This window comes from Mauremys reevesii, linkage group 3, assembly GCF_016161935.1.
Source record: "Mauremys reevesii isolate NIE-2019 linkage group 3, ASM1616193v1, whole genome shotgun sequence".
NCBI lineage: Eukaryota > Metazoa > Chordata > Testudines > Geoemydidae > Mauremys > Mauremys reevesii.
The window spans coordinates 59,110,872-59,135,724 of NC_052625.1; the positions used below are offsets into that span (position 1 = coordinate 59,110,872).

The 24,853-nt window shown below is 49.1% G+C and overlaps 1 protein-coding gene across 1 annotated transcript in view; it reads left to right on the forward strand.

Annotated features, from left to right (window-relative positions):
• Positions 1-22,703, forward strand: part of LOC120399918 — a 69,918-nt gene extending 47,215 nt beyond the window's left edge. The window contains exons 4-5 of the mRNA XM_039528149.1: positions 2,858-2,911; positions 20,256-22,703. Coding sequence (XP_039384083.1) covers positions 2,858-2,911; positions 20,256-20,384 — 183 coding nt within the window. The 3' untranslated portion in view covers positions 20,385-22,703. The remainder of the gene's footprint in view (positions 1-2,857; positions 2,912-20,255) is intronic.
• Positions 22,704-24,853: the final 2,150 nt, after the last annotated feature.

The following is a 24,853-nucleotide window of genomic DNA, read 5'->3' on the forward strand; positions in this document are numbered from 1 at the left end:
TCCATTTATCTGTTAGCAGTATAGGGCTTATGAGACAGCTGAGCAATACTAGTTCCATTCACTGGGCTCTGTCCATCCATCTGTCTGTTCACTCCCCCCTAAGCCAGTTCATTAAAATATGTAGTATTTAGTCAAGTAATGTTTGGCTGCTTCTTTAAGAGCATTAGGTACTTACGTAAGTGCAGCTGCAGTTGCAATGAATTGTCTACTCAACCCAGCCCCTGACTAAATGGGGGACATCAGGGCCTTGGTGTCCATGCTAATTTGAAGCTGGTTATTTGGAGTGGTGTGAATACATGGTACCTTGCTGGAGTAAAGGGATCTATGAGTGGGAACCCTTGAATCAGTGGAAGCTGTGCAGGGGAGACTGGGAGGTACCATGCTTGCCTCCTGCAAGCAGGGGCTGGGCCAAGCAGGCTGCTTGACAATGCTTCGCTCTTCTATAGCTCCTTTCAGCTGTGGAAAATGCTTTACAAGCATCATTGAATTAAGTGGTGTAACTCCCTCCCGCCCCCCTCGGGGATTGCTGAGACGTATAAGCTCAGTTTTACAGAGGCATGGACAAGTCCAGTGACTTGCCCAAGATCACACAGTTTATAACAGAGCTGGGATTTGGAACCCAGGAGTCCTGGCTGCCCAGTTCCCTGCTTTAGCAACATTCCCCTCTCAGAGGTGGGATGAAAACCTAGGCTCTCACCACCAGACCATGCTGCTCCCCCTTGTAGGCAGTTCCTCTCCTCAGAGCTTGCAGAACTCACCTTACCCTCCCAGCCAGTGGGTAGATATGGTGAGAGTGAGACATCATGCAGTGGCTTTGTTAGAGAAGCTTGTGGTGAGGACAAAACCTTGTGAGACCCCACGACTCTTCGCTTCTGCATACCCTGTACCATGCAGTCGGACTCTTTGTAAAAGGACATTTAGCCCCACTAGGTTCCCCACGCTGCCCTCCCCTCATCTCACTCAGCAATCAAGAAGGGTCTTAAAAACAGGCAGTCACCTCTCAGTAAATACCAAGTTTATAATAACTCCCTTGCAGCAGTGTTGGGAATGGAGCCCTGCATTGTTTTATAGGAATTCCCAAAGAATTACGCTGAGCCGGATGGCACAGGCCTGGGTTAGTTCAGCAGTTCTCTTTGTCTGCTTGCACTTAGTTTGTGCTAATCGCTGCTGGAGTCCCTTCAGGGTTAGAGAGCTTGGGGCTGCACTGACTGTGGTTATAGGGCAGAATTCTGGGGCGGGAACTAATACGTGTAGCTGTGACAAAGCCCTTAGGTGGCCAGTGAAAATGGTGGATTCAGGCAAGTAACTATTTATATTTGTCAGCTATTAACAGTCCTCAGGGCACCTACACTTTGAAATGTACTTGGTCCAAACAAACCCAAATCTATTAGTTTTCAAGACATACTGCAAGACCCATCTCTTTCCCCAGGTATCTGGGAAGGGATGTGTTTGCGGAGGGCTGGGTGCCCTGCTCTGGTATTTGTGCTGGTGGTGGGTGGCTTTTTCTTCCCTTTCCAAGTTTTGGGAAGTTGCTTTGTTTCCTTTGTTTGTACTAGCATTTTAAAAGTGTTTACTTGCAGTAGATTACTTAGAGCTGGTGAAAAAATGGGATAATTTTTTCCCAGTGGATCAAAATTTTTTGGTTTCCATGGGAATTTGTTGTTTTGTTCAGAACAAAAAACTTTTTTAACCTCAAATGTTTACTTTTGTTTCAGTTTTTTTAGCCAGGTGTTTGTGGTTTTTTATTTTTTTTTATTTTAGTTTTCAGATGCTTTGTTCCCCCTTTATGTATTTTGCCTGTTTTTACACTGGAAAAGGGAAGAGAGAGGTTTTAAAAAAGTGTGAAAAACTGGGGAGTACCCCAGTCTTCTCACTTTTTTACTATTGTCCAGTTGGCAAAAGTTGGAAATCAGACAGAAAGTGGGGGAACGTTTTTCAAGTTGAAAAACAATAGCAAAGTGTAAAAAGTGAGGAAGAAAACACCTTTCTATACTTTGTTACTGTTTTCCAGCTAATAAAAAGTGGAAAACAGAAAGGGGGTGGGGAATCCACTATTTATATACAAAAATAAATAAAATAACTGGTGTTTCCTTCAAATTTTTCATTTTGAAAAATTGAAATATTTCTCTGAAATATTTTTCCATAAAACATTTAGTTTTCAATAAAGCTCTTATTTTCCAACTACAAAAGTTTGTGTCAGATTTTTTTGGACTAACTCTGATGTTTATACAGCACCCAACTTTTCTGGGTGCTGTATAAAACTTCCTGATGAACAAAGGAGACAGAGCTGGGACTCAAGTTGTGTGGAAGCCTGGTTGTCTCTGTAGCTGTTCTCTGTAACAAACTCCTCCCGTTCAAGGTGTATGGTTCCATATTTTATGAAAAGTGTGATGGCTTTTTGAATACCTGCCAGAGGAACCTAGAGCCATGAGTACAGGTATGTGCTTTTAAAATCTATGATGTAACTCTAGATAAATATAATAAAAATAAATACGGATAATGGGAACATCCACACATACATTAAATAGGATAATTTTTTCTTCCAAAAGGAATATAAACTCTCCTGCTTCAGGAGAATCACTAATTGATGGGAAGTAGGGAAAAAAACTTCCCCAGTGGGCGAATTCTTCAATAATTGTCTTCTAGAAGGTTTCTTTCACCGTTCTCTGAAGTACTTGGTATTGGCCACCATCAAAGACAGTATGCTGGATGGACCACTGGTCTGATCTGGTATTCCTGTCTTATCTTACTCCTCTGAATCATCCATCCTGTTTGACGTAAAGTGACTCCATGCAGGCTTTGTGTCTGTTCCCACCACACCAGTGCTACTAATCCTTGCATTCTGTTTCTCTTCCAGAAGATGCTGCTCAAGAAGAACTGTGGAGCAAAAACAAGAGTTATTAAAATTCGCGTAAGTTGCCTATTTCCAGTGTGTTTCCAGATGTGTCTGAATGAGGTGGCACCCTTTGAATCTCTACAAATGAGTTGGTTTGTGGAGGTATCCTTTGGGATGGGTTTCCACTGAGTTGTCAGTCTGGAGGATTTTTCCAAGCCTGGACTGTAATCAACATAATTGAGGGGTGGTGCTAAAGGCGATCATATATTGGCCTTTCCGCTCTGGAGAGCTTGGGGTCAAATCTTGCTTGAAGAGAAACTCTACGGCATCCTCTAAATGCATGTAATTGCACAAAGCCACTCTTCGATAGAGCTCTTCTGATCCTGCTCGATCAGGAGGGGACCAGATCTGCAATAACAGGGCTATAGCAGTGCGGGGATGAGATGCATTAGCAGGGCTGTTTGGGAGTCCCAGATACAGAGTAGCAGAGAACGTGGCTGCAGGTTACAACTGAAGAGAATTGTGTGGGACTCAGGACTGGAATAACCAGGGATGAGAGCTGCAGGTCAGGACTATCTTAAGTGTTTATGTGGCCCCCATTACCAGAGTATCTGAGCGCCTCACATTCTTTATGAATGTATCCTGACAACACCCTAGTAAGGCAGAGAAGTGCTATTAGCCCCACTTTACAGATGAGGAGTTGAGGCACAGAGAGGCTAAGTGACTTGTACAAAGTCACATAGGAAGTTTGAAGTGGAGCAGGGAATTGAACCCAGGTTGCCACTGGACCATGGTGCCCTTCTCCAAGGGGTCATTGGCAATGAGGTCCATTGGCAGAGCTTCGTGGGAGGGTTTGCACAATACTCTCCTAATACATTGACTTTGTTCTAGCTGACACTTTGCCTAATCACCATCTCATTCAGAGGTATCTTAGCTCCATATTAACAACAAGGAGTCCGGTGGCACCTTAAAGACTAACAGATTTATTTGGACATAAGCTGTCATGGGTAAAACACCCATTTCTTCAGAATGTTGCATCTGAAGAAGTGAGGTTTTTTACCCATGAAAGCTTAGGCCCAAATAAATCTGTTAGTCTTTAAGGTGCCATCGGACTCCTTGTTGTTTTTGTGGATAAGGCTATCCCTTGATACTTAGCTGCATATTGGTGAACGGTATCTAGCAATTATATCTATAGGGCACTGTGAGAGATTTGTGTATGATATCTCACACTCCAGCATTCCTGAGACTAAACCAAATGCCTCAGTAGGCTAACAGCTGAGTCCCAAATGATCCTCAGATGATCTGCAGTGTAACTGTAATATACAGGCGAAAACAACACCATCAGTTAACCAGAGAGAAGAAAGCAAATGTCCCTTGTGTAAAAACAGCCACTATCATTGCAGTAATTGCATTCAACAATTACACAGCCGTAGGTGATGAATGGCAAATGCAAACCAACATGCATGATGGTGTCTTCGTGGTTTACACTGTATCCTCATGACATCTCACCCCAAAAGCAACTGGAGCATCGAGGCCCTCTGTGTACCTGCATCTGCTGCACTACCTTTCCATGCCATCATTTCCTCCCCACCCCCATACTAATCCCCTCTGCCAAGGCCCTTCAGTCCCGCCCTGCAGGAGCCCCCGCTGTGACCCAGCACAACTCTTATCAAGTCTCTTAATCCTGACTTTACGTGCACCCTCTCTTATTCCAGCCTGAACCTCTAGAGAGCTCCGTCACTGCAGCTCACTCCTTCCCAGCAACCAGCTCTTGCTGTTCCAGTATTGGGCGTCTCAGGGCTGTATCTGTCCTGCACACACACGCTGCCGGTCTAGTTGTGGCCCCTGTATTTTGGTGCAAGCTGTTTATCAGCTTCCTTCTTTTCCATACACCTTATGCGCACACACTTTCAGTCCGCTTGTCTTTTCTGTCCCTGGGCTGGTGGTTATTCCTGTGCTACTGGGTAACAGCTCCCCACGGATTTCAGTGGCACCTACTAAGGGAGGTGAGAGACTCAAGGGAGTTTCCCCAAGCGCTGTGAGCTCATTACTCCAACTCCCTTCGTATGCCTTGGAGCATCTGAGACCAAATTATTCCTTCCCTCCCTATTGAGCCTGTGTCAGGCCTCACTAAAACAAACAACTAGAGCGCAACCTTTCTGACAGGTGGGGTGAGATTCATGCTTCTGAAGTCACCCCAGGAAAACAGGCATAAGGATATCTCGCAATCTGAGGTACTTATGTGGGCCCCATTACCATAGGATTTGAGCGCCTCACTGTCTTGGATGGATTTATTCTCATCACCCCCTGTGAAGTGCTGTTATCCCCATTTGACATCTGGGAAACTGAGGCACCACACAACTAAGTGACTTGCCTGAGGTCACCCAGCTAGTCTGTGTCAGATCAGGGAATTGAACTCAGGTCACCAAAGTCCAAGGGTTACCCCAACCACTGGACCATTCTTGTTGTCTAGCCCCATAACCAGCTTCTTACCCATAAGACTTTTAGTGCCATACGCTCAGCGACGATTTGGGTGGTTGCCTTGGTTTTGTGTGACGTTGGGCTGGGTCAGTCCTGTAGCAGCATTGCTGATAAATAACAGTGCAGTCCTAATAGGCGATGGGCTACAAGGAAGCCATTTGGAGGTTTAATTCAGAAAAAGAACCAAATGTTAGAAAGGTAGTGTTGTGGTTAGAGCTGGGTCAGAAACCACTGCCTCACTGGGTGACCTCAGGCAAATCTCTTAACTTTTCTGGGCCTTGTTTTCCTCACCTATAAAATGGAGATAATATTTAAAACATGTTGAGATCCTTAGCTGAGAGGCCCTATCAGACTGCCAAGTATTACTACTCTTGTATTGGTCCAACTCCGGAAGCATTTACTCAGTCCTTGTTCTGGCGGAACTCACGTGGACTTCACAGAAGTAGAAATCTGTCCATTTGGGTTCTTATGACACCATCCAGGGATGTAAAATAAGAAGCGATATTAGGACCTTTCTCTCTTGCTGCTCTGCGGGAAGAAGCAAGTCTTGTGATTAGACTGTTGGGGTTTTGTATACGTGAGAGGAACATATCAAGGGGAAGCCATGTCAGTGAAAGGTTTTGCATTTGTTTCGGAATGAGGTGACGTTCCTGGTCATCCTTACCTCTTGTGGGGGGTGAGTTCCATAGTGTAGGCCCAGATCCTGTCAGAGTTCTGTACCCCATGCTCATTTCTTCCCCCCCCCCCCACAATAGTTTCATTTTTCCAGTGGAATGTAGTTGTTGTGGGAAGTCATATTTGAGAGGGAGAGGTGGCCCCTCAGATAGCTAGACCCAGTGCCATTAAGAACTTTGAATATCAGGAGACACTGTTAACTGGACTAGCACTTCTGCCCTTGTGGTCACACTGTTTCCCCTGACTGCATCATATAAATGTTGAAGAATATGGGAGAGAGGACTGAAGCGTGTGTGACTCAGAGGGGAGGGCCTTGAAAGATGCCCATAACAACCTTCTGGGTTTGGTATGAGAAGAATCTGAATCAGTTTAGGGCATTTCTGTTCCCCCTTCGGCTGGTGGGATAGGAGTACTTGGTGATGAACAGTATAAAAGGGGCAGAGAGACCTAGCAGGATGCTTACGGAGCTCAACCGTCAGAGCAGCAAGGGTTCCGTCTGTACCACGGCACAGCCTGAAACCTGACTTAGAAGGATCCAGGATTATAGTGGCTGACAAGTGGCCCTGGAAACTTTTTTGCTAGGTCCTTGACTCAGCTTGCCTGGAGAAAGCCGATGAGACACTGAATGGTAATTTGCATAGGTCTCTATCACTGAGTGAAGGTTTCTTTTGTAGTAAGACTCGTGCATAGTTGAAGATGAGTACTAGACTTGCCTCAGCAAAGGAGGCATTGACAATCTGTGCACAAAGGGGTCCCGAACATTTTCTACTCTCTTCTACCATCCAGGAAGGGCAGGGGCAGAATCACAGGTGAAGGCTCTATTTACCATCAGTGCTTCCATGATTACCGCTTGTGGGAGGAGGCTGGGCTGCTGGAAGGAACCAGTTGCATTTCCGCTCCTGTGTGTGGCTTGCTGTTCTTGGTGGCCCATGAATCCAACTTGGAAGTCAGTGATCTTCACAGTGAACTGAGATGATTGCTCCTCCCACTGAGAGTGCTGGGTCCTGAGTGGAAATGGGAGTATTTCTAAATAAGGATGGTTTGACATTAGAAGCAGGCAAAAATTTCACATTCCAAATATATGTGCATCTTTGATGCAAAAATGGCCATTTGGGGCCAGCTTTTCAAGGTCTTAGGTGCCGGTGTGCACCTGGTGGGATTTTCAGAAGTGCCTAAGCAGGTTAGATGCATACGTCTCTAAGTGAGATCAGTTTGCAGTGCAGTAGCGATAAGAAGCCCCAGTCAAGGCCCAGGACCCCATCATGCTAGGTGCTGTACAAACACAGAACAAGAAGATGGTCCCAGCTGGAGCTTGCAAACCCTCTTTAAATTCAGATTGCTAGCAATGGCCCACATTCTGTAGCAGCATAAGGAGAGATTGCAACGGAGTCAGCCTGAAGTGTAGGCAGGTGGAGAGGCAGTGTGGTCTAATCATTTGTACAGGGGCCTGCTCCTAGTCCTGCCACTGATTTGCTGAATAGTCTTAGGGAAATCACTTCACCTCTCCGTGCCTCAGTTTCCCCCTCTGTGAGATTGGGACAGTGATACTGATCTACCTCCCAAGGTGTTTTGACGCTTAGCAGTGTAACGTCAGGGGAAGCACTTTGAGATCCCAGATGTAAGGCTCTACAGGAGGGCAGCGTACATCTCCGTGAGAGAGTTGCCATTTCAAAAATACTGTTCTTGTAAATGGTTGTTGTGACGTGACATCTTCGGGGCGCCATTGCCAGTGTAGCCATGTCTCAGTGAGACATTGTGAGGATGCTGCCCGCACCCCAGGAATATTTGAGACGTGAGAGCAGCCTGTGAAAAGTAGCACCGCTGAGTACAGGTCAGGAGGAGCGGCAGTGGTTTTGGCCCTTGTGCTCTGGAGTACGCGTGCTGCGTTAGCATTTAGAAACGTGTGTCCTCCTTGGCGTGGGCTGCTGACCTCGCCTGGGCTTTACCTTTGCATGGACTTTGTCTCACCTGGCTAGTTGCACTAAGACACTGCTTTCCTTGTGCCAGCTCAGGGCGTGTGAGGCCGCAGCCCTTCCATCCTGCTCAGTGCCTCTTTTTCTTCAGCAAGGTGATGGGCTATCGATGTGACATGTGTAAGAACCTAGGCAGATTAATGGAATCCCAAACACTGCAGTGGCTTGCCCTTGTAGGAAACACTTGCAGGAGCAACCCTGAGGCACCAGGTGCTGTGGTGGAAGAAAAGACTCCCAGAGAGGGTTCAAGGCATAATGGAGTAGGAGGATTGCCACCACAGGCAGGGGCGAACGAATAAATAGGAGGTAACAAACTGTGTGTGAAATACAATGTGTGTGTAATGGATATGTGTAGTATGTGTCCAGGCAATACCTTCATGTGTAATGGGGGTGCATGTGCACAAGGTGTGGTAAAGTGCGCATTGTGTTTCTCTGTGTGCAACGTTTGTAATGTCCATATGCAGCTGTGGTGTAGTGCGGGGATGTGCGTGTGTAATGCGTGTGTTGAGGATTTGCATGTGAGTAGTGCATTTTTGTGTGGTGTGCATGCGCATACGGAATAGTGTGTGTGTGTCTGTGGGTATAATGTACGTGAGTGGGGTCAGGTGTGGGTGTGTGAAAGGAGGCATCAAATTGGCCGAGGAAGGTGGCTGCGTGATAATATTGGAGAATCTTTTGTCCCCTGCCTCTTGGGGATCACCCTGAGTTATTTCCTTGTTCTTCACTCACTTACCATGCGTGCAGGAGCCCTGAATGGGAGCCTGACAGAGCTGTGTTTATCTCAGCAGCAACAGGCATGTAGAGAACACAACGTCTAAGTGCCCGTGTGTCTCCAGAGCTCTTGCGGGGGCAGGCAGAGAGGGAGTGTGGATTTTGGGCCAATCTGATAATCTGCCCGATCAGGGAGATGTTTTCTGCAATGTGAAAATAAAATAGGGAATAAAAATCAGAACATAAACTCCCTTGTGTTCTTGCCTCAGTCTTATCAGTGCCTGAGAATGTCCCCTGCTTGGACAGGGGCCAGGTCCTGGGAATGACTTCCCTGCCTCTTATCTTTGGCATCTGTATCCTAAATGGCTGCTGCAGAACCGCACCATGTTCTCTTCCCTTACAACAAGGGAACCTTTCATCTTGGAGCCAAAAGGAAGATGTGCGGCCTTAGCCTCTTTGGCAAAGGCCTGCGCTGTTTGCAAATGAGAAGTATTCCAGGTGGCAGAGCATCATTGATGCAGATCTCCGCTCTGCAATGAGGCGCAAAGAATGTGCCTTCCCAAGGAGCTAGAGGGCAATGGCATTTTGCACATCTGTGAGTGCTTTGCAAGCGTTCATGAATTTAGCCTCACAGACCGGTAAATGTCATGATCTTCATTTCACAGAGAGGCAAACTGAGGCACAGACAGGCGAAGTGACTTTGCCAAAGCCTCGCTGGCTGACCTTGGGTGAGACAGGAACAGAACCCAGAAGTCTTTAATGCGGGGAACTCAATCCTGTGCTTTAGTCTCAAGACCCTCCGCCCTAATCACGTGGATGTGGGAGGAATGGTTCTAGTGAGGGAGCATCATTGTTCATCCCCTACCGTATAGCGTGACACCCTTTCCTTCCCTTCTGGGGAGCTCGGGCTGACAGCGCTATCGTGTACCGTAAGGAGTTCCGGTGGCTCGTGGAGAAAGGAGTGGGAAGTTGATATTTAGGTTGCCCAAACTCTCCTTGAGATTTTCAGTACATTGCTGAATCTGAATCCAGAAGAGTACCCGGATATTCGGCTGCTCCTCCAAACTGAAACCCTGCCCCTTCTGAGGCTGGCCCAGCACCAACGGAGGGGCCGTCCTTGATGTTTGCTGCTGTGCTGCTATGGGAGGGACTTGTGAAGAAGATGAGTTGGAAAGCGCCGTCCACATGGAGAGCCGCAGCAAAGGAGTAAAAAGCTCAGGCCTGTGACAGTTGTGGTGGGGAATGAAACGGGCCTGCGGGATCACAAGTGAGGTGGCGGGAGAGACCTATAGGGTTTCACAGAGGAATTAAGAAGGAGGTATGGGGTCACACAACTAGGAATGGGGCCTGGGAGGTCACCTGGTGGGTTCTGGGAATGAGTGGCCCAAGAGGTGGCACAGCACGAATGTTTGGGGCGGGGAGGGGGGGAGGAGATGAGGGTTGCACCGTGGCTAGTGGTGCTCCATCAGAACTCTTCTGTTTGCCGGCAGGAAGTAAAATCAGAGGTGGTGGGGCACTTTCCTTGTTCACTGCATCTAGTGCTGCTGCAGTTGTTTCCAGGCTCCCCTTTGTTTGAGAGGCTTGTGAGAACCTGGCTCCCATTCACGCTCACAGAATCCACAGCAGAGTAATCCTCTTTCCGTCTGCACCTCGTGTCATCCTACGCCCAGTTACGGTACTTGGCTTCCATGACCGAGGCTGTTTGTCCACAGGCAAGTGCACTGTGCCAGCGGTCTAGTTATGCCAGGGTGATTAATACTCACTTTGCACTGTTAATTTTGATTCTTTCTAAATTGAAAGGATAATCTCCTCCGTGCCAAACTACCTAGTTCCGCGGAATTGCACTGCCCTGGGCTAACACAGAGTGGAGGATGGAGGTCACATATAAGCACGCAACATGGGCAAAACAATTGGTGCCATTGCTCTGCAGGTTCCAGGGCCAGCCTCTGAATGGAACTAAAAGTGAGCGTAAGTGTCAGACCCAGGCCATGTTGCCTTGTGGGGGGTGGGGGTGGATCTCCTTGTCATAGGAAGAGGACGGGGGGGGGGGCACTGTAACTTCAGCAGAGTACAGACAGGTGATCAGGGAAGACTCGATGAAGTTGTAATTGAGAGAATAAGGACCAGGTTGTTTCTTGTCCATACATGGGTGTGCTAGGAGATCCCGCCTTGTGCCCTCTTCACAGGCATAATTGCAGTGTCTGCACTATACAGGCTGCAGCTTGTTAGTTAGTACCCCCTGGGGCACTAGCTGTTCCAAAGCAGAGAGGGACAAAGCAGATGAGCTGTGACCCTGCCGTGCTCCGCACTGGCTGGCGCATGGGAGCATTGTGAGAGCAGTGTCCAGAATGCAGGTCTTCATTTAGTCTCCGTGGCTAGTGAGCCACGTGGCTTTAGCCATATTGCATTCAGAAGCATGCCTTGCTAAATGTATTGCTGTTCTCATTTCATCACATGCCCTCTGGGCCTCAGCTTATTAGGCAGGCTAAAGCAGGGCCTGTGATCAGCTTTCTCAAAGGCACAGTACCGTGCCAAAAAGAGGGGAGGAAAAGGCTTATCTTGTAGGATGGCGTCAGCAAGAACCCAGATCTGGCACATTTCCTGCTCTCCTGGGTTATGGGTAACTGACCATAAAGCATCTGTTAGGCCTCTTTGAAGGTCTTTCCAAAGAAGTTCACATATTATTGTCTGGTTGCACCTTTGTAGCACTGCCAGTTGCCACCTGACAACTCTGCAAACACATTTGCAAACACTTGGCAGCTTTATTTTATATCCCTCCCTTCTACGAGGACACTGGTGTGTTTATGTGACCTTCATAAGCCGGACTGGCCCTAGCAACATTGCTGTACAGCGTGAAGTGGGTGCTGGGCAGCTCTTAGCTGATGGAAGAAAAGACCTGGAGAGTTCCATGATTGTACAGAAGGGTGTGGGGAGAGGGAAAAGTCAGCAAGATGTCTGTAAACATTAGGGACAGGCCACAGCTGCAGACTTCAGCTATGGATCTGAAACCCCTCAAGCGAGGGAGTGTTTGGATCTGGGCTTTCATTCCTAACTCCGATAGAGGGAACTGTGTTTACGCATAACCATGGTCCCAAAGTTAAGTTCTTTCAGGAGACGTATTTTGGATATTATCCCAGACTAAGCTAAACGTGTCTGGGGGAAAGACAGTGGAGGATGGGGTTTTGTGTTTGTAAAGAGGAATATTCTTTGATCCGCTCCAAATCCTCAGTTGCTGCAAACCATTGGACCCCCATTGAAGTTAATGGAGCTACAGCAATTAACCCTGCCTAAGGATCTATATTTTGCAAAGTGCCTGAAGCAAGAGAGTAAATTATAGGAAACTGCCTTTCTGTGGATCTTAGCACATGGACATTAATTGATTAATCCTCAGCACACCCCTGTGGAGTGGGGATTATCCCCCTATTTTACAGATGGGAAACTGAGGCACAGGAGAGGTGATGTGACTTGCTCAGTGCCACACACCAAGTCAGGGCTGGGACTAGATCCCCGATTCCTCACCCACAGTTTGAGTTTACACATCGAAGTTGAAAGGTCTCTGGTGTTTTGTGACAATGTTGCAGAGGTGACAGGGAGGAGAGAAGGAACTGGCATTAAGAACACTGTGCCCGCCAATGCTGCCACGTGGACTCAGGCAGCATTTACTCTCCCCAACTTACCTGCAGGCTCCCCTGCAAGCGGTGGCTGGGAAACATCCTCCTGCACACCTCTGGTCCTGCCCACTTACGAAGGCAGAGCACCACCGACAGTCCTTTGCAGGGCCCCACTGTGGACTTTTTCCTTTCCATACATGGTGGGGGGATTGTATGAGCCTTTACACGGTGCCTTTCACCTCAAAGGACTTTACAAATTGACCTACAAATTTCACCCACCACCAAAAGGCAGCCACCTCTGATGTGCAATGCAGCAGCTATTTAACAGGGCACTGCAGCACTTTGCAACCATGTTGATCAAGGAGAAAAGAAGACTCCTATGTCCAGTTGAAACTGCAAAGGAAATTTAGGCTGGCAGAGTGTGTGAATTAACCTGAGTTTGAATTTGGCCAGGAAACCAGGGCTAAGTCCCTCGGTCTTATGACAAGGGCCAGGAGTTTGTTAGGCTGTCAGGACCCTGGTTTTCTATCAGCTCCAAAAGATGGCATCTCCAGCACAGCACCCTACAGTAGTGTGCTACAGTGTTAGTTCAGCACTGGCTTCATCCGTTTCTGTCCTTGGGGTTTCCTGGGTAGCTTTAGATTTTATCTCTGTATGGGGCTAAGCTCTGCAGCCGTGAACCCTAAACACACCATCTCTTCCCCATTTAGCTTTTTCCGTGGTTCTTTATTCATGCCTAGGTCAGCCAGGAAGCCAATTTGTGGAGCAGCTGCAAACTCCTCTGCTTTCACAGAGCAGCTAATCTGCTGGGCTCTGGAATTCTGGATTTCTTCTGTCATCTTCAATCTGCGTGGTGTCCCCGCCTGCCTTTGAGACCCCTGGGTCCAGTCATCATCCAGATTTTCTCTAGCTCTTTAGTTAATGTGTTTCTAGCTCGTTCTCTCTTTAGTTAATGTGTTTCAAGATGGGTTTCTTATTTATTGCATTTATACAATGCTGGTAACAGTCTGTTGTTATGGCAGAGGTTTGCAAGAGCGTGCATGTGGGAGAACGGACGTCCGCGTGATCGAGTGTGTCGAGTGAGTATATATAAACAAGGCAAGTGTGTGTTTGTGTGTGGGTGCATTAGGGCAGTGGTTCTCAACCAGGGCCCCCTGGGGGGCTGTGAACAGGATTCAGGGGGGCCTCCAAGCAGGGCCCGGGGCAGAAAACAGAAGATCTACTGCCTGGGGCTGAAGGCCAGGACCCTGAGCCCTGCCACTCGGAGCTGAAGCCGAAGCCTGAGCAATGTAGCTTCACAGGGGCCTCTGTGGCATGGGACCTCAGGCAATTGCCCTGCTTGCTACCCGCTAATGCCGGCCCTGACTTTTATATGCAGAAAAACAGTTATTGTGGCACAGGTGGGCCGTGGAGTTTTTATACCATGTTGTGGGGAGGAGGGCTCAGAAAGAAAAAGATGTATGTGACTGAGGCTCAGGGTACATCTACGTTGTAGATGGGGGTATGAGTGCCAGCTCCTGCTGGTTGGACTCTAGCTCGCTAAAAACAGCTGCGATGCAGCCACAGCAAGGGCTTCAGTACCAGCTGCATAAGCCCGCCTGATTTCCCCCGGTCACCTACACACTTGCACCGCCCACGCTGAAGTCCAGGCTGCAGCATCCACCCTGCTTTTTTGAGTGAGGTGGCTAGAGTAGGGTGAGTGCAGGTACAGCTCCAGGAGCTGCCATTCACACTGGCAGCTGCTGTGTAAACGTAGATTATGTCTTAACTGCAGCGATCACCTGAGTTCTCTACATTCGAGTTCGCCTAGCTGTGCGGTGAAGTAGCACTCCAGCTGCACAGAGGGACTGGATTGCTGCACGGGGCAGTCCGGTCAGCAGCTGGCGATCGCGCAAGCTGTAGCCGATACCCCCTTGGGTTAAAAGCTCCACCCCACTCGCGTGAAGGCTTTTGTGTGTGGCTGGGACTCAAGTTAGGGCAATGCTGCAGAGAAGACAAGCCCTGTGAGTGCATGTACAGTGTGTGGGGGGAAGGGTGAGCGATCAGTACGTGTGTGTGTGTGTGTGTGTGTGTGTGTGTGTACTCGTGACTGTGGGAATGAGTGTGCAAGTGAGCCTGTGCAGGCAAGTGTGCCTGTCAGTTTGCATGTGTGCAAATGGATGTGTGTGTTTGAACAGGTGTGGGTCCTAACAAGTGCGCGCCCTTCTGTCAGCAGCCAGGTTGCTGCATGTCAGCCTGCTTTCCAGCTGTGTAAATAAATTGCTTAATCCATTAAGGCCCCCGGTTAATGATTGCAGTGAACGTGCAGCCATATTAGACTGCGGCCTGTATGAGTCTCCCACCTCCCAGAATGCCATTACAGTGGAGGCATTGCCTTAGGGTGACCAGATGTCCTGATTTTATAGGGACAGTCCCGATATTTGGGGCTTTTTCTTATATAGGCTCCTATTATCCCCCACCCCCGTCCTGATTTTTCACACTTGCTGTCTGGTCACCCTACATTGCCTTGGAGCATCGAACACTGAAAGGCTGCCTTCCAAGGAACCGCCCCAAGAATCGGGCTGTGGCTGCACCTTAGCACCCTGCCAAGCAGGTTTATGGCAAGCTCTGCAAAGACCTGCCAACATGGGAGTGACTTGGATCTCCTTTATCAGCAAGAGTCATCTCACCTCACCTTCGTCATAATGCACAGTTAGATGCCGGAGGGAAGGAGAGGGCTGGTAGGAAAGCTCCCTTGACTAGGTGAAGGCACTAGGCAGACCCAGAGGGTGACTCTGTTCTCCCACCTGGCAGTCCTCCTTTCTGGGAGGAGATCAGTAGGGCTTTACCTCATCCTGAGTGTTAGAGCGAGATGACCACATGCTGCACCCTGAAATGGTCTCACAGGGTTACATCTGGTCAGTAGAAGGATGGGAGGCTGAACTCCAAAGAAAACGCCAGCTCTGCAGGAAGTGGTAATAGCAAATCAGTCAAGGGTGCTCTTCCCTCTGAACCACTACTGAATCCATGGTGCTCAAGGGCGCTGTCCTGCGGGAGAGGCCATCTTTTGGATCAGACATCAAACAGATCCTAACCACTTGAAATTTTAAAAGATCCAGTGGCAGTTTCTGCAAGTCTACAGGTGTCCTAAGTAAGTTTCAGTTAGAGTAAATCCATTAATACAAAATGAGAATGGATTGCCTAGGAAGAAGTGCTGCAGAAAGGGATCTGGGAGTCATAGTGTATCACAAGCTAAATATGAGTGAACAGTGTAACGCTGTTGCAAAAAAGCAAACGTTCTGGGATGTACTAGCAGGAGTGTTGTAAGCAAGACACGAGAAGTAATTCTTCTGCTCTACTCCATGCTGATTAGGCCTCAGATGGAGTATTGTGTCCAGTTTTGGGTGCCACATTTCAGGAAAGATTTGGACAAATTGGCGAAAGTCCAGAGAACAGCAGCAAAAATGATTAAAGGTCTAGAAGACATGACCTATGAGGGAAGACTGAAAAAATTGGATTTGTTTAATCTGTAGAAGAGAAAACTGAGAGGGAACACAACAGTTTTCAAGTACATAAAAGGCGGAGAGAGGAAAAATTATTCTCCTTAACCTCTGAGGATAGGACAAGAAGCAATGGGCTTAAATTGCAGCAAAGGCAGTTAGGCTGGGCATTAGGAAAAACTCCCTGTTAGGGTGGTTAAGCACTGGAATAAATTGCCTAGAGAGGTTGTGGAATCTCCATCATTGGAGAGTTTTAAGAGCAGGTTAGACAAACACCTGTCGGGGTGGGGGTCTAGATAATACTTAGTCCTGCTTGAGTGCAGGAGATTGGACTGGATGACTGCTCGAGGTCCCTTCCAGTCCTACGATTCTATGATTCTGTCACCCCTGCGGTTTCTGTTGGATACAATATTCAGTTCATGTCCTCAGCTGTTGTGCACTGTGAACCAACTTCTGCCTCAGAGGTGGCTGCATTCCAGTGATTCTTACAGTATAGTCTCTACAGAATCAGGGCTGGGGTCCCATTGTAGAAGGTGCTGTACATAGATATAGTAAACAGACAGCCCCCACCCCAACTCCCTTACAACTGAGGGGGTGGGAAACAGCAGCTGGATACAACAGACAGGCTAGGTTGAAGGCAGGGCAGCAATGGATCAGTTAGAAGCAGCACTCGGAGCAGACCAGCCTCCTGGGAGCTCCTCTTTTCCCACTATGTCTTTTACAGTTTTCTCGGCTCCACCTCTGCTCTCGTTCTGGGCCGGGCGCCTCATGTTGGGTTCCTCGGGGCAGTGTGAAGGCTGCTTCGTCCACATGTGGACTCTGGAGGATGAAAGAGCTCCTTTCTGCCCAAGATGTGATGAGTTTTGTGGGTGGCTTTTCTTAGGTCCTCTGGGTCCCTCTCTCCCCAGATCTTTCTCTTGCTGCCTGGGTCTTTGCTACCCCCCAGAAATCATCTCATTCAGACCCCTCCCCTTGTCGCAGCTGGCATTTCAAAATGGAGGGCACTGCCAGCTCTTTGTTCCCATCCCCTCTTAGCATTGACAGGCAGCTTCTTTGCTTAGGAGAGGGACAAATCTGCTGATTTATTCTGCCCCCCTTAGCTCTGAATAGGGGTTGCTACGTTACCCGCCAGCCAGCTCCAAGCCCTGCCAGAGCACGCACCATATATAACCCCACAGCAGGTGTCTATTGAGCAGAGGCTCTTAAATCTGCCTCTCTAGTTTCTCATTGGGCCAGCCAAGGTGGCAGGGGAGGTAGCAGGGCACGATTTGTTGGCTGGAGCTTTGGGCCGAGCTGATGCCAGACACAACCTTGGCATCTTCCATGCTGACGGACCACCTCAATTTGCGGATGAGGGGGCAGCCGTGCGTGAAAGGCAGGGCGCACACAGGCTTTTGTGTGGGTCTCCTTTTTAAATAAATACTGTCACTTGGGGACACAGCGGATTAGTGGCAAAGCTGGGACTAGAACCTAGAAACGCTGACTCCCCCCCTGCACACCTTGCATCCCACACCAATCCCTGCTCTCATCATTAGACTGGAGTAAATGCTGCAGGGGCTGGATGATCTAACAGATTTTTTCCATCTCTAAGGTGTAACGACCCTATTGACTACCTCAGCTGGCCGGAAAGCCTGCAGGGAAAGGCTGTGTCCCCCTGCTGATCACAAATTAAAATCCATCAGGGAGTGGGAAGAGGGGATCAAAGGTTAAGGCCCCAGAGTCTGGTGACAGCCACATGTTAGACATGACCTTGAGGTGTCAGAGGTCATGTCTCTGTACCAGGGGACAAAAGAGCTGCTAATTGTTTCTAAAAGCTCTGCTCCCTCGACAAAAGGGCCGTCCACCCAGGCTGGGTGAGTAACACTAGCATTCAGGAAAATAGCGAGTCCTTGTTAGGGGATGCAGAAGAGAGGCTGGAGCCTGGTGCATCCAACTGGCAGCCTTAGGGACAAATGTAGCCCATGGTGGCCTAAGGTGTAACCCACAGCTGCCCTCTCTCCCAGCCACACACTGCTCTCAATGATGCCCATAGCCGAACTCCCAATGATTTCAGTGGAAGCAGGATGGGACTGAAGGGAGAGGACCAGGGAATGCTAACCATAAGTGGACAGTATCCCAATTCCAGTACATAAACTCTCTGTGGGGCGACACAGGATTTCCACCTGAATGCTCTGCTGCCTCCTGGTGGTGCTAATGGATACCCACTCCTGGCCAACGGGGAGATGGTGTCATGCTAGGGGTAGATTTGTTGTTACCTCCTGAGGGGCAGAAGACCTTTGCGCTTTGCAAAGACAGGGCTGAATGCCAGATAGGCTGGAGACAGGCAAGGATGGTTTGCAAACCACTCTGCGCTGTGCTGTAGCCCAGGTTCGAGGGGATTAAAGTGTCCTCAGTGGGTGTGCCTCGGGGAGCGGGGGAGTGATGTGTGGGCCTGTGGTGTGAGGGCAGGATTTCTAGGCATTTTCATTACTGCAGAAGATGCTTGGCTGAAAGGCGAGTGGGGCAGTGAGAATGGGACACTCGGTACCGGGCGCTCTATAAGAGGAGCAGCCAGATTAGCTAGCTGGGCGAGTGGAGGAAGGAGGAGTGTGGAGGGCAGTGCAGAGGTGGCGCGGCAGCGGGACGGAAGAAGGTGTGGAAGTGGAGAGCAGAGCTGGGGAGCGTAGCTAGGAGTTGGGGGCACAGAGCTGGAGCTGTGTGGCAGTGGGAGCGGAGCTGCGGGAGTGTGGAACAGGGAGCAGAGCTGGGGGGCATCTGTGGTCTTTCTGGATAGCTTATGTAGCACTAGTAGAAAGCAATACTGAGATGAAAGAGATTGTGCCTCCCTAAGGTAGGTGAATCTCTGCCTCTATCCCTTGCCCCACCCCTGGCCAGCGGTGGAGCTGGTTGATGCACAAGTCCCAGCCCTGCATTCCAAAGAGTCTCCCTGGGAGCAATGTTTCCATCCTGTGGTGCAATACAGCATCACTGCAGGGTCTTCACTTTGTGTCTGCGCTTGCCATGCTGGGGCCTAGGGGGAGGAATCAGGCGAGGGGGTGGGGATGGTACAGACCAGGCTGCGAGGCCCTGACTACGATCTGTCGGGCCCTGAGTGAGCTCCAGCCAGCTCCTGGGCATTCTTTGAAGGCCGTGTGGTTTATTTGGGGACTGCATTGTCTGCTGCATGGAACGGGCTCTCTCTCCTAGCGCTGCAGATAAGATCAGCTCCATTGGTCACCACCCACCCGCTTTCCACCCTGGCCTGTCTTTGCAACCTTGTGGGTTATTTTATTTCCTGTTTATTAAACCTGGTTCATCCATGTGGCCTTGTTCCCTCGAAGAAAGCCTGGACAATGACATTGGTCTGAGGCAGGGGGCTCAGTTTGGCCCAGAAGGGATAGCAGGCCGGATGTCTCCATGCCAGTGTAAAATCCAGAGAGGACATGATTATTAGACATGCTGAGCACACGCTGCTCCAGCCAATTTTCCTTGGGAGCTGCTGATGCTCAAAGCTTCTGAAAATCAGGCGCATACAGAGGAACCTACCTATAGTGAACTGAGATAGGGTAACTCCTTCGGGAGGGAGACTGCAAATCCAAGAGGTTCACGGGCAAACTGCAATCCCAGTTAGAGTCAAATCTCCCCAGAGAAAGGGTGAAGAGCGAGAGAGAGAGATGGATTTGGGATAGATTGGAGAGGCAGACAACAGAAAGCAAGAGGTGGGGTGGATTAGAGAAGGGAAAGTTTAGAGAGACATTAGAGGTCAATGGGGTAGAATAGAAAGAGATTAGAGAGATCAAACAGATTAGAGAGAGAGAGGAGATGTACTAGAGAGAAGCTAAAGACACAACAGAGAGAGATGAAATGGCAGACTTGAGAGGGAGATGGTAGAGATGGGCCCAGGGTGCAGAACCTGGATCCAGATCCCCAACGTTTCAGGGTGCATGAGCCCAGGGTTTTGGGTCTGGGCCATCTCTAACAGATATTGACTGAAATACCAGAAGCTGCTTATTTTGTGATGATAATCTGGTGTGTAGTGAGTGGCTTGGAATTTACAAGCCTGGGAGCAGTGATTCTTAATTTCACATCCTAACCCAGCACCCACTTGAGCTAAATTCAAGTTCACTTGGGCCTAACTGGGATGCTTTGTAGTTGCTTGACTGTTCTGCCCCCCCCCCCCCCCCGACGCTGGTTGCACCCTGTACATCCTTTCCCCTATTTCTCACTGCTGCATCATGGCACTACTGGCAGAGGCCATGGGTCCTAATCACACAGGTACCCAGGTGCCTCCAGTCTAGTGACATGGTTTGGGGAAGAAGAAAAAGAGGAAATAACTTTACTGTTTGTACTGTTGCTATTAGCTGTTGGTGCAGGACCTGTGACACACATTGGGGCAGATATGATTGCATCCAGGAGAGGGCAGTCGTGTACATACCTACTAACCAGTTCGCTGCTTGCAGTGTGCATGAGCACTGACAAAATCCTTTTGCCTTTTCTTTTTTCCATACAGAGTGTGAACGGGAGCCGTCCACCATCCCACTTGGTGTACGACCCATCCACCTTTGCCTTCCGTTCCCTCAGCACCTTGAAGCCCCTGAGCCCAATAGCTCCAGTTGAAGAACCGTCATGTGCCTACTGAAGGAGTTTCTCCGAAACCTCAGGAATTGTCGTACCACCCATCCCCCCGACAGGGATGGGATGGGATGGAGGACCAGAGGGAATGGGGACATCTTTGCAATAGAAATCTCCGTGGCAGTGGAGAAACTGGTGGATTTGCACCAGTGCCCAGTTTCACATCATTGGGAGTGAAATGAGCAAGTCTGCTTCATAAGCTACGGTGGAGCCATGAAGATGGTGTCAGCCACATGGACATGCCAGGTGTATTTAGCCCTCCAGGGCTAGCAGGCAGTCACTGCGTAGAGGCCAGCAGTGGAGACCGGGCAGGTTGCTGCCGCATGCCCTCCAGAACAGAGTAGATTTCTCCCCTGATGCTTTGCTGGAGGGCCAGCTGCTTCCCCCAAACTGAAGAGTTTTCAGGGCTGGAGACAGAGGTTGCCTAGGGCACCCTACAAAGAGAATGGGGCCCTTCTGCAAGGTTGTTGAAATGATGCTCATTTGAAGCTCTGTTACAATTGAGGGGCCCCGGGAATTAGGGTCTGGGGAGTGTGAATGTAGAGCCTGCAGGTGCCTACCCTGATTATTCTGCTCTTGGGGCACTGATCCAATCTAAAGATGGTTAAAATGGGCAGGCACAGAGCACCAGTGTTAAGGGAATCCCCGTGTCCTCTGCTGGGCTTTGCAGTGGGAAATGGAAGGTCTGTACTCAGCTGACTATGGATACAGTCAGACCTCCGCTTTCAGTCCTCATGCTACAAGGCTAGAGTGACAAACCGAGAGGGGTGGGGCATCCTTGGGGTCCCTTTCCACTGGGGCTGTGTGCAGCCTAGAGGTGGTGTGGGGTTTGGCATCGGGTATCTCCCTGTGACTGGCCCAAGACAAGGTTGAGTTTGGGGACACCACACCACGTTCAGCAAAGTCCAACATGCTCTCCGGGAAGCCTGCTGAGCCCTCATTCTGCCAGTGCCTTGTGCTGTGGTGGATGCTGAGCTCACTTGAGTCTGGTCACACCAGCAGAGTAAATGATTTTGACACAAGTATGGCGGGAGGAAGCTCTTGTTGTCAAACCACAGCAGTTTCCAGAGGGTAGGCATGTCCCAGGCATCTCACAAGGCCTTGTCACCAGTGAGACTTGCACCAGTTTTGAGATCTCCCTGGACAGCCAGGTGGTTTGTGCCATGAAAGATGCAGTTAACGTTGGGCTGCCCTTGTTTCACTTGGCTGAGCTGGGGAGACTCCGTATTCGGTGCACTCAGATCCTGTGTCCCTGTCTGGTACAGAAGCTCCTGTTCCCTGGATGCTCCCCTGCTCTGAGCAAGCGTTCTGAGCCTTGGGCAGGTGCAAGGGGGCGTAAGCTGCATCCTTTGCAGGGCTGCAGTAACTTCCTCTCCTTCTCTGGAGCACGAGGGGCCCAGTGGAGGAATTGTGAGGTTTCTGAAAAATTCCCACATGCTCTTGTGTGGCGAGCTCTTTGGTGCCCCATATAAAATGAGCTGGCCCGCTCCCAGTCCCACTCTCCATGGACAGCTCCCATGGCAAACCAGTACTAACTGGCCTCTTTGCTGGGAATCTCAGCAGAGAGGCCAGCTGGACCACTGAGACTGACTCCCCTTCCTTCCCTGCAGGTCCGAGTTGGGGCACATTGGCAGGAGAGGGCGGGGGCAGAATTGTGTCCTGATGCTGCCCTTGCTGTGACTAAAGGATTTCAAGGCTGCAGATAAAGCCCTTTTCCCCAGCATTAAATAAAGGGCATTGGCTTGATTTAGTCTCTTGGTGCTTCTGTTGGGAATGAAAGCTTTAGTGGCTACCAGCAGGGCGTGCTCATTTCAAAGCAGGTGTCGCTCCTAGTTGATCTTCCTCCCTACGGGGGGAGGGGGGATTCTGTTTATACCCTCTTTTGATGGTGCACATGATCTTTAACTGCTGCCGGATCAAAAGGTGGAGCGTTGCATGGTGAGAGCTGTCATCTCCTCAGGCCACATCTCTCCATATTAAAGATGAGGGCAGCAATATCCTGGCTCCCTTTTCTGCATATTAGGTACGGGCCTCAAACTGCCAGTGTGGCCCTCAGTTGGGCAAGGTTTGGGTGCCCCCAACTCTAAGACGTCAGTCGGTGCTGCTGGAATCAGACCCCGATCACCCAGCAAGATGAGGTGTTTTCATTGGCCCGAGGCGATGCCGTGTGCTGCCGTCTCTTACGATATTCCACGAGGTGGGACTGGAGAACAGAGAGTTCCTGTCAATATTGTTGCCTTTCTTTCGTACTTTTGTAACTTTTCTCTCTCTCTTCTTTTTCAATCAGAAGAAAAATAAAGTTAAACGTTAACAGCTGCTATATTCACACCTGCTGTTGAGCTTGTCACTTTGGCTTTTAAGGCTTGGGTGCGTTCACAGAGGGAATGGAGAATGAGCCAGACAGAGGCAATACGGCCATCTCCAAATCTTCAAAAATCATGAGTCACGCCCCCACCCCCCCAAATCAGGAGATCGGCTTAAAAACCCTGAATAAATATGTTGGGGGGTGGGGTATTTGCTTTTTGGTTTCTGAGCCTTTAAGGTGCATTTGGGTCACATTTTCAAGCTTTTCTCACAGCCATGAAGACTAGAAGGTTACTTTAAAAAAAAATGGACACTAAGAGTCTCTTCCTAATCACTTGGCTCTAGGAGCTGGGGCTTTACGTTAAACGTCAGAGATCACAATTCTTGCCCTAAGATCGCAAGAGCTGGCAAAAGGGAATTTCTCAATCTACTACAATAACAGTAATCGAATAAATAGCTTGCATGTGTACAGCTCCTTTCAGCCCTGGGGATTCCCAAGTACCTTGTGCAAACTATACCCAGCAGGGATCATGTCACCCACTATAGAAATGGGGGTTGATGTGTGACAAAGCATGTTCTAGCTCAGCATAGCTTCTTTTTGACTCCTCCTGATTCCTGGGATCTCACAGCTTCAGAGTGAGCCCTTCCCCTATTGCACACAGCTCGGGGGGAAGGGGGAGGTTGCTTGTGGTTGAGTAGCAGGGCAGCGCCTGTAACTTCTCTTCCCAGCCCTCACCCTGCTACTAATGTCTCTAGCTGGGAACGTGCAGGTGTTTCCCCTCAGAGCAGAAAATAGACTGTTGGGCTCTGCGTGGGAAGCGACGTTGTTGTGCCTCGGTGTGGCCCAGAAGCTCCCATTCTGCTGCCTTCACCATCCCTGAGGAGGTGGCTGGGGAGAGGGGAGACAGATTCTCCATCGATCTTGGTGGCGTCCCTCATGAATTTCAGTGACATGAGAGGAGAATGAGGCCCAGGGCAGTACTAAGTGGGCTGCTCTATGTCTCACCTGACCAGAAAGCCTATTAACTTTAACTGGGCCCATTTGAGATGTAATCTGACCTTTTGGCTGCTTATCCAACCTGCCAATCCTTTTGAGTTTCATCCATCCCTATAGAAATCTACTTACTATCCACTTGATCATCCAAAGTCCCCCCTAAATATGCTGAGCCATGTCCTCAGACCATCCTATGCATTGCTTTACTATGACTGGTTTGCATCACACCTGCAGTAGGCATGTCTTTTTCATCAGCCACACACTAGGAAACATAAGGCATTTAAAAACCTGCTCTAAATGCTAGCTGGTGTTCCAGCACATTGCTCTCGCTAATAACCCAACATTAGGCAAATTCGGGGTAAAACAGAAGTAATGCCACTGAAGCAAGGGGACATACTCCAGGATGTAACTTGAGTCAGTGAAATCATAATCAGGCCCAAGATAACTAATTGAAAAGCAAACACACCATTATAATCCCTTCTTAGCCAGGAGGAAGGGGATATACAGTGGGGAGGGGGCTGATGGGCCTTGAGGGCTCCTGCTTTGCAGCTCCATCACAGTATGTTTGTAGGTGCGGGGCAGGGGGGTAGTATGTGCATGTGGGGTGGGCAGGACATGTGTGTTTGGCAGAGGGGGTTGTAGGTGGAAGTGTATGCATGTAGAGTATGTGTACATGTATTGGGTCCATTTATAGGAGCAGGGGAGGCAGCAACATTTCTGAAATGGGATCCTGCAGAATTTCAGTAATTTGCACTATAACCTGGCAGACTTTTTGGCACCCCCTTGCACAGCTTGTCACACCGATAAAGTCTCCTCAAATTGTATTGACTGAAATGTCAAGAATTTTGAGAGCCTCATTCTGCACCTTTGAAGTCAGTGGATGTTTTTGCTGTTTACATTAACAGACATGATCTGGGCCTTAAATGGACAACTGTAATTAAAAACAAAGATGCTCCATCACAAACTGCACTTTGTCATTGCACAAAAGTAGTTTTAATTCTATTTCATAAGAAATTCTGATTCTACTTTCCCTGAAGCCAGGGGCCAAATTCCCCACTCACTTAAATGGGTGCAGAATCCGGCTTCTATTTTGTAAAAGTCTTAGCAAAGCAAGACCTCACTAGTGACTCTGCCCTTGAATCTTTGCTGAGAAATGGCAAGAAGCCACCGTGCTTTAT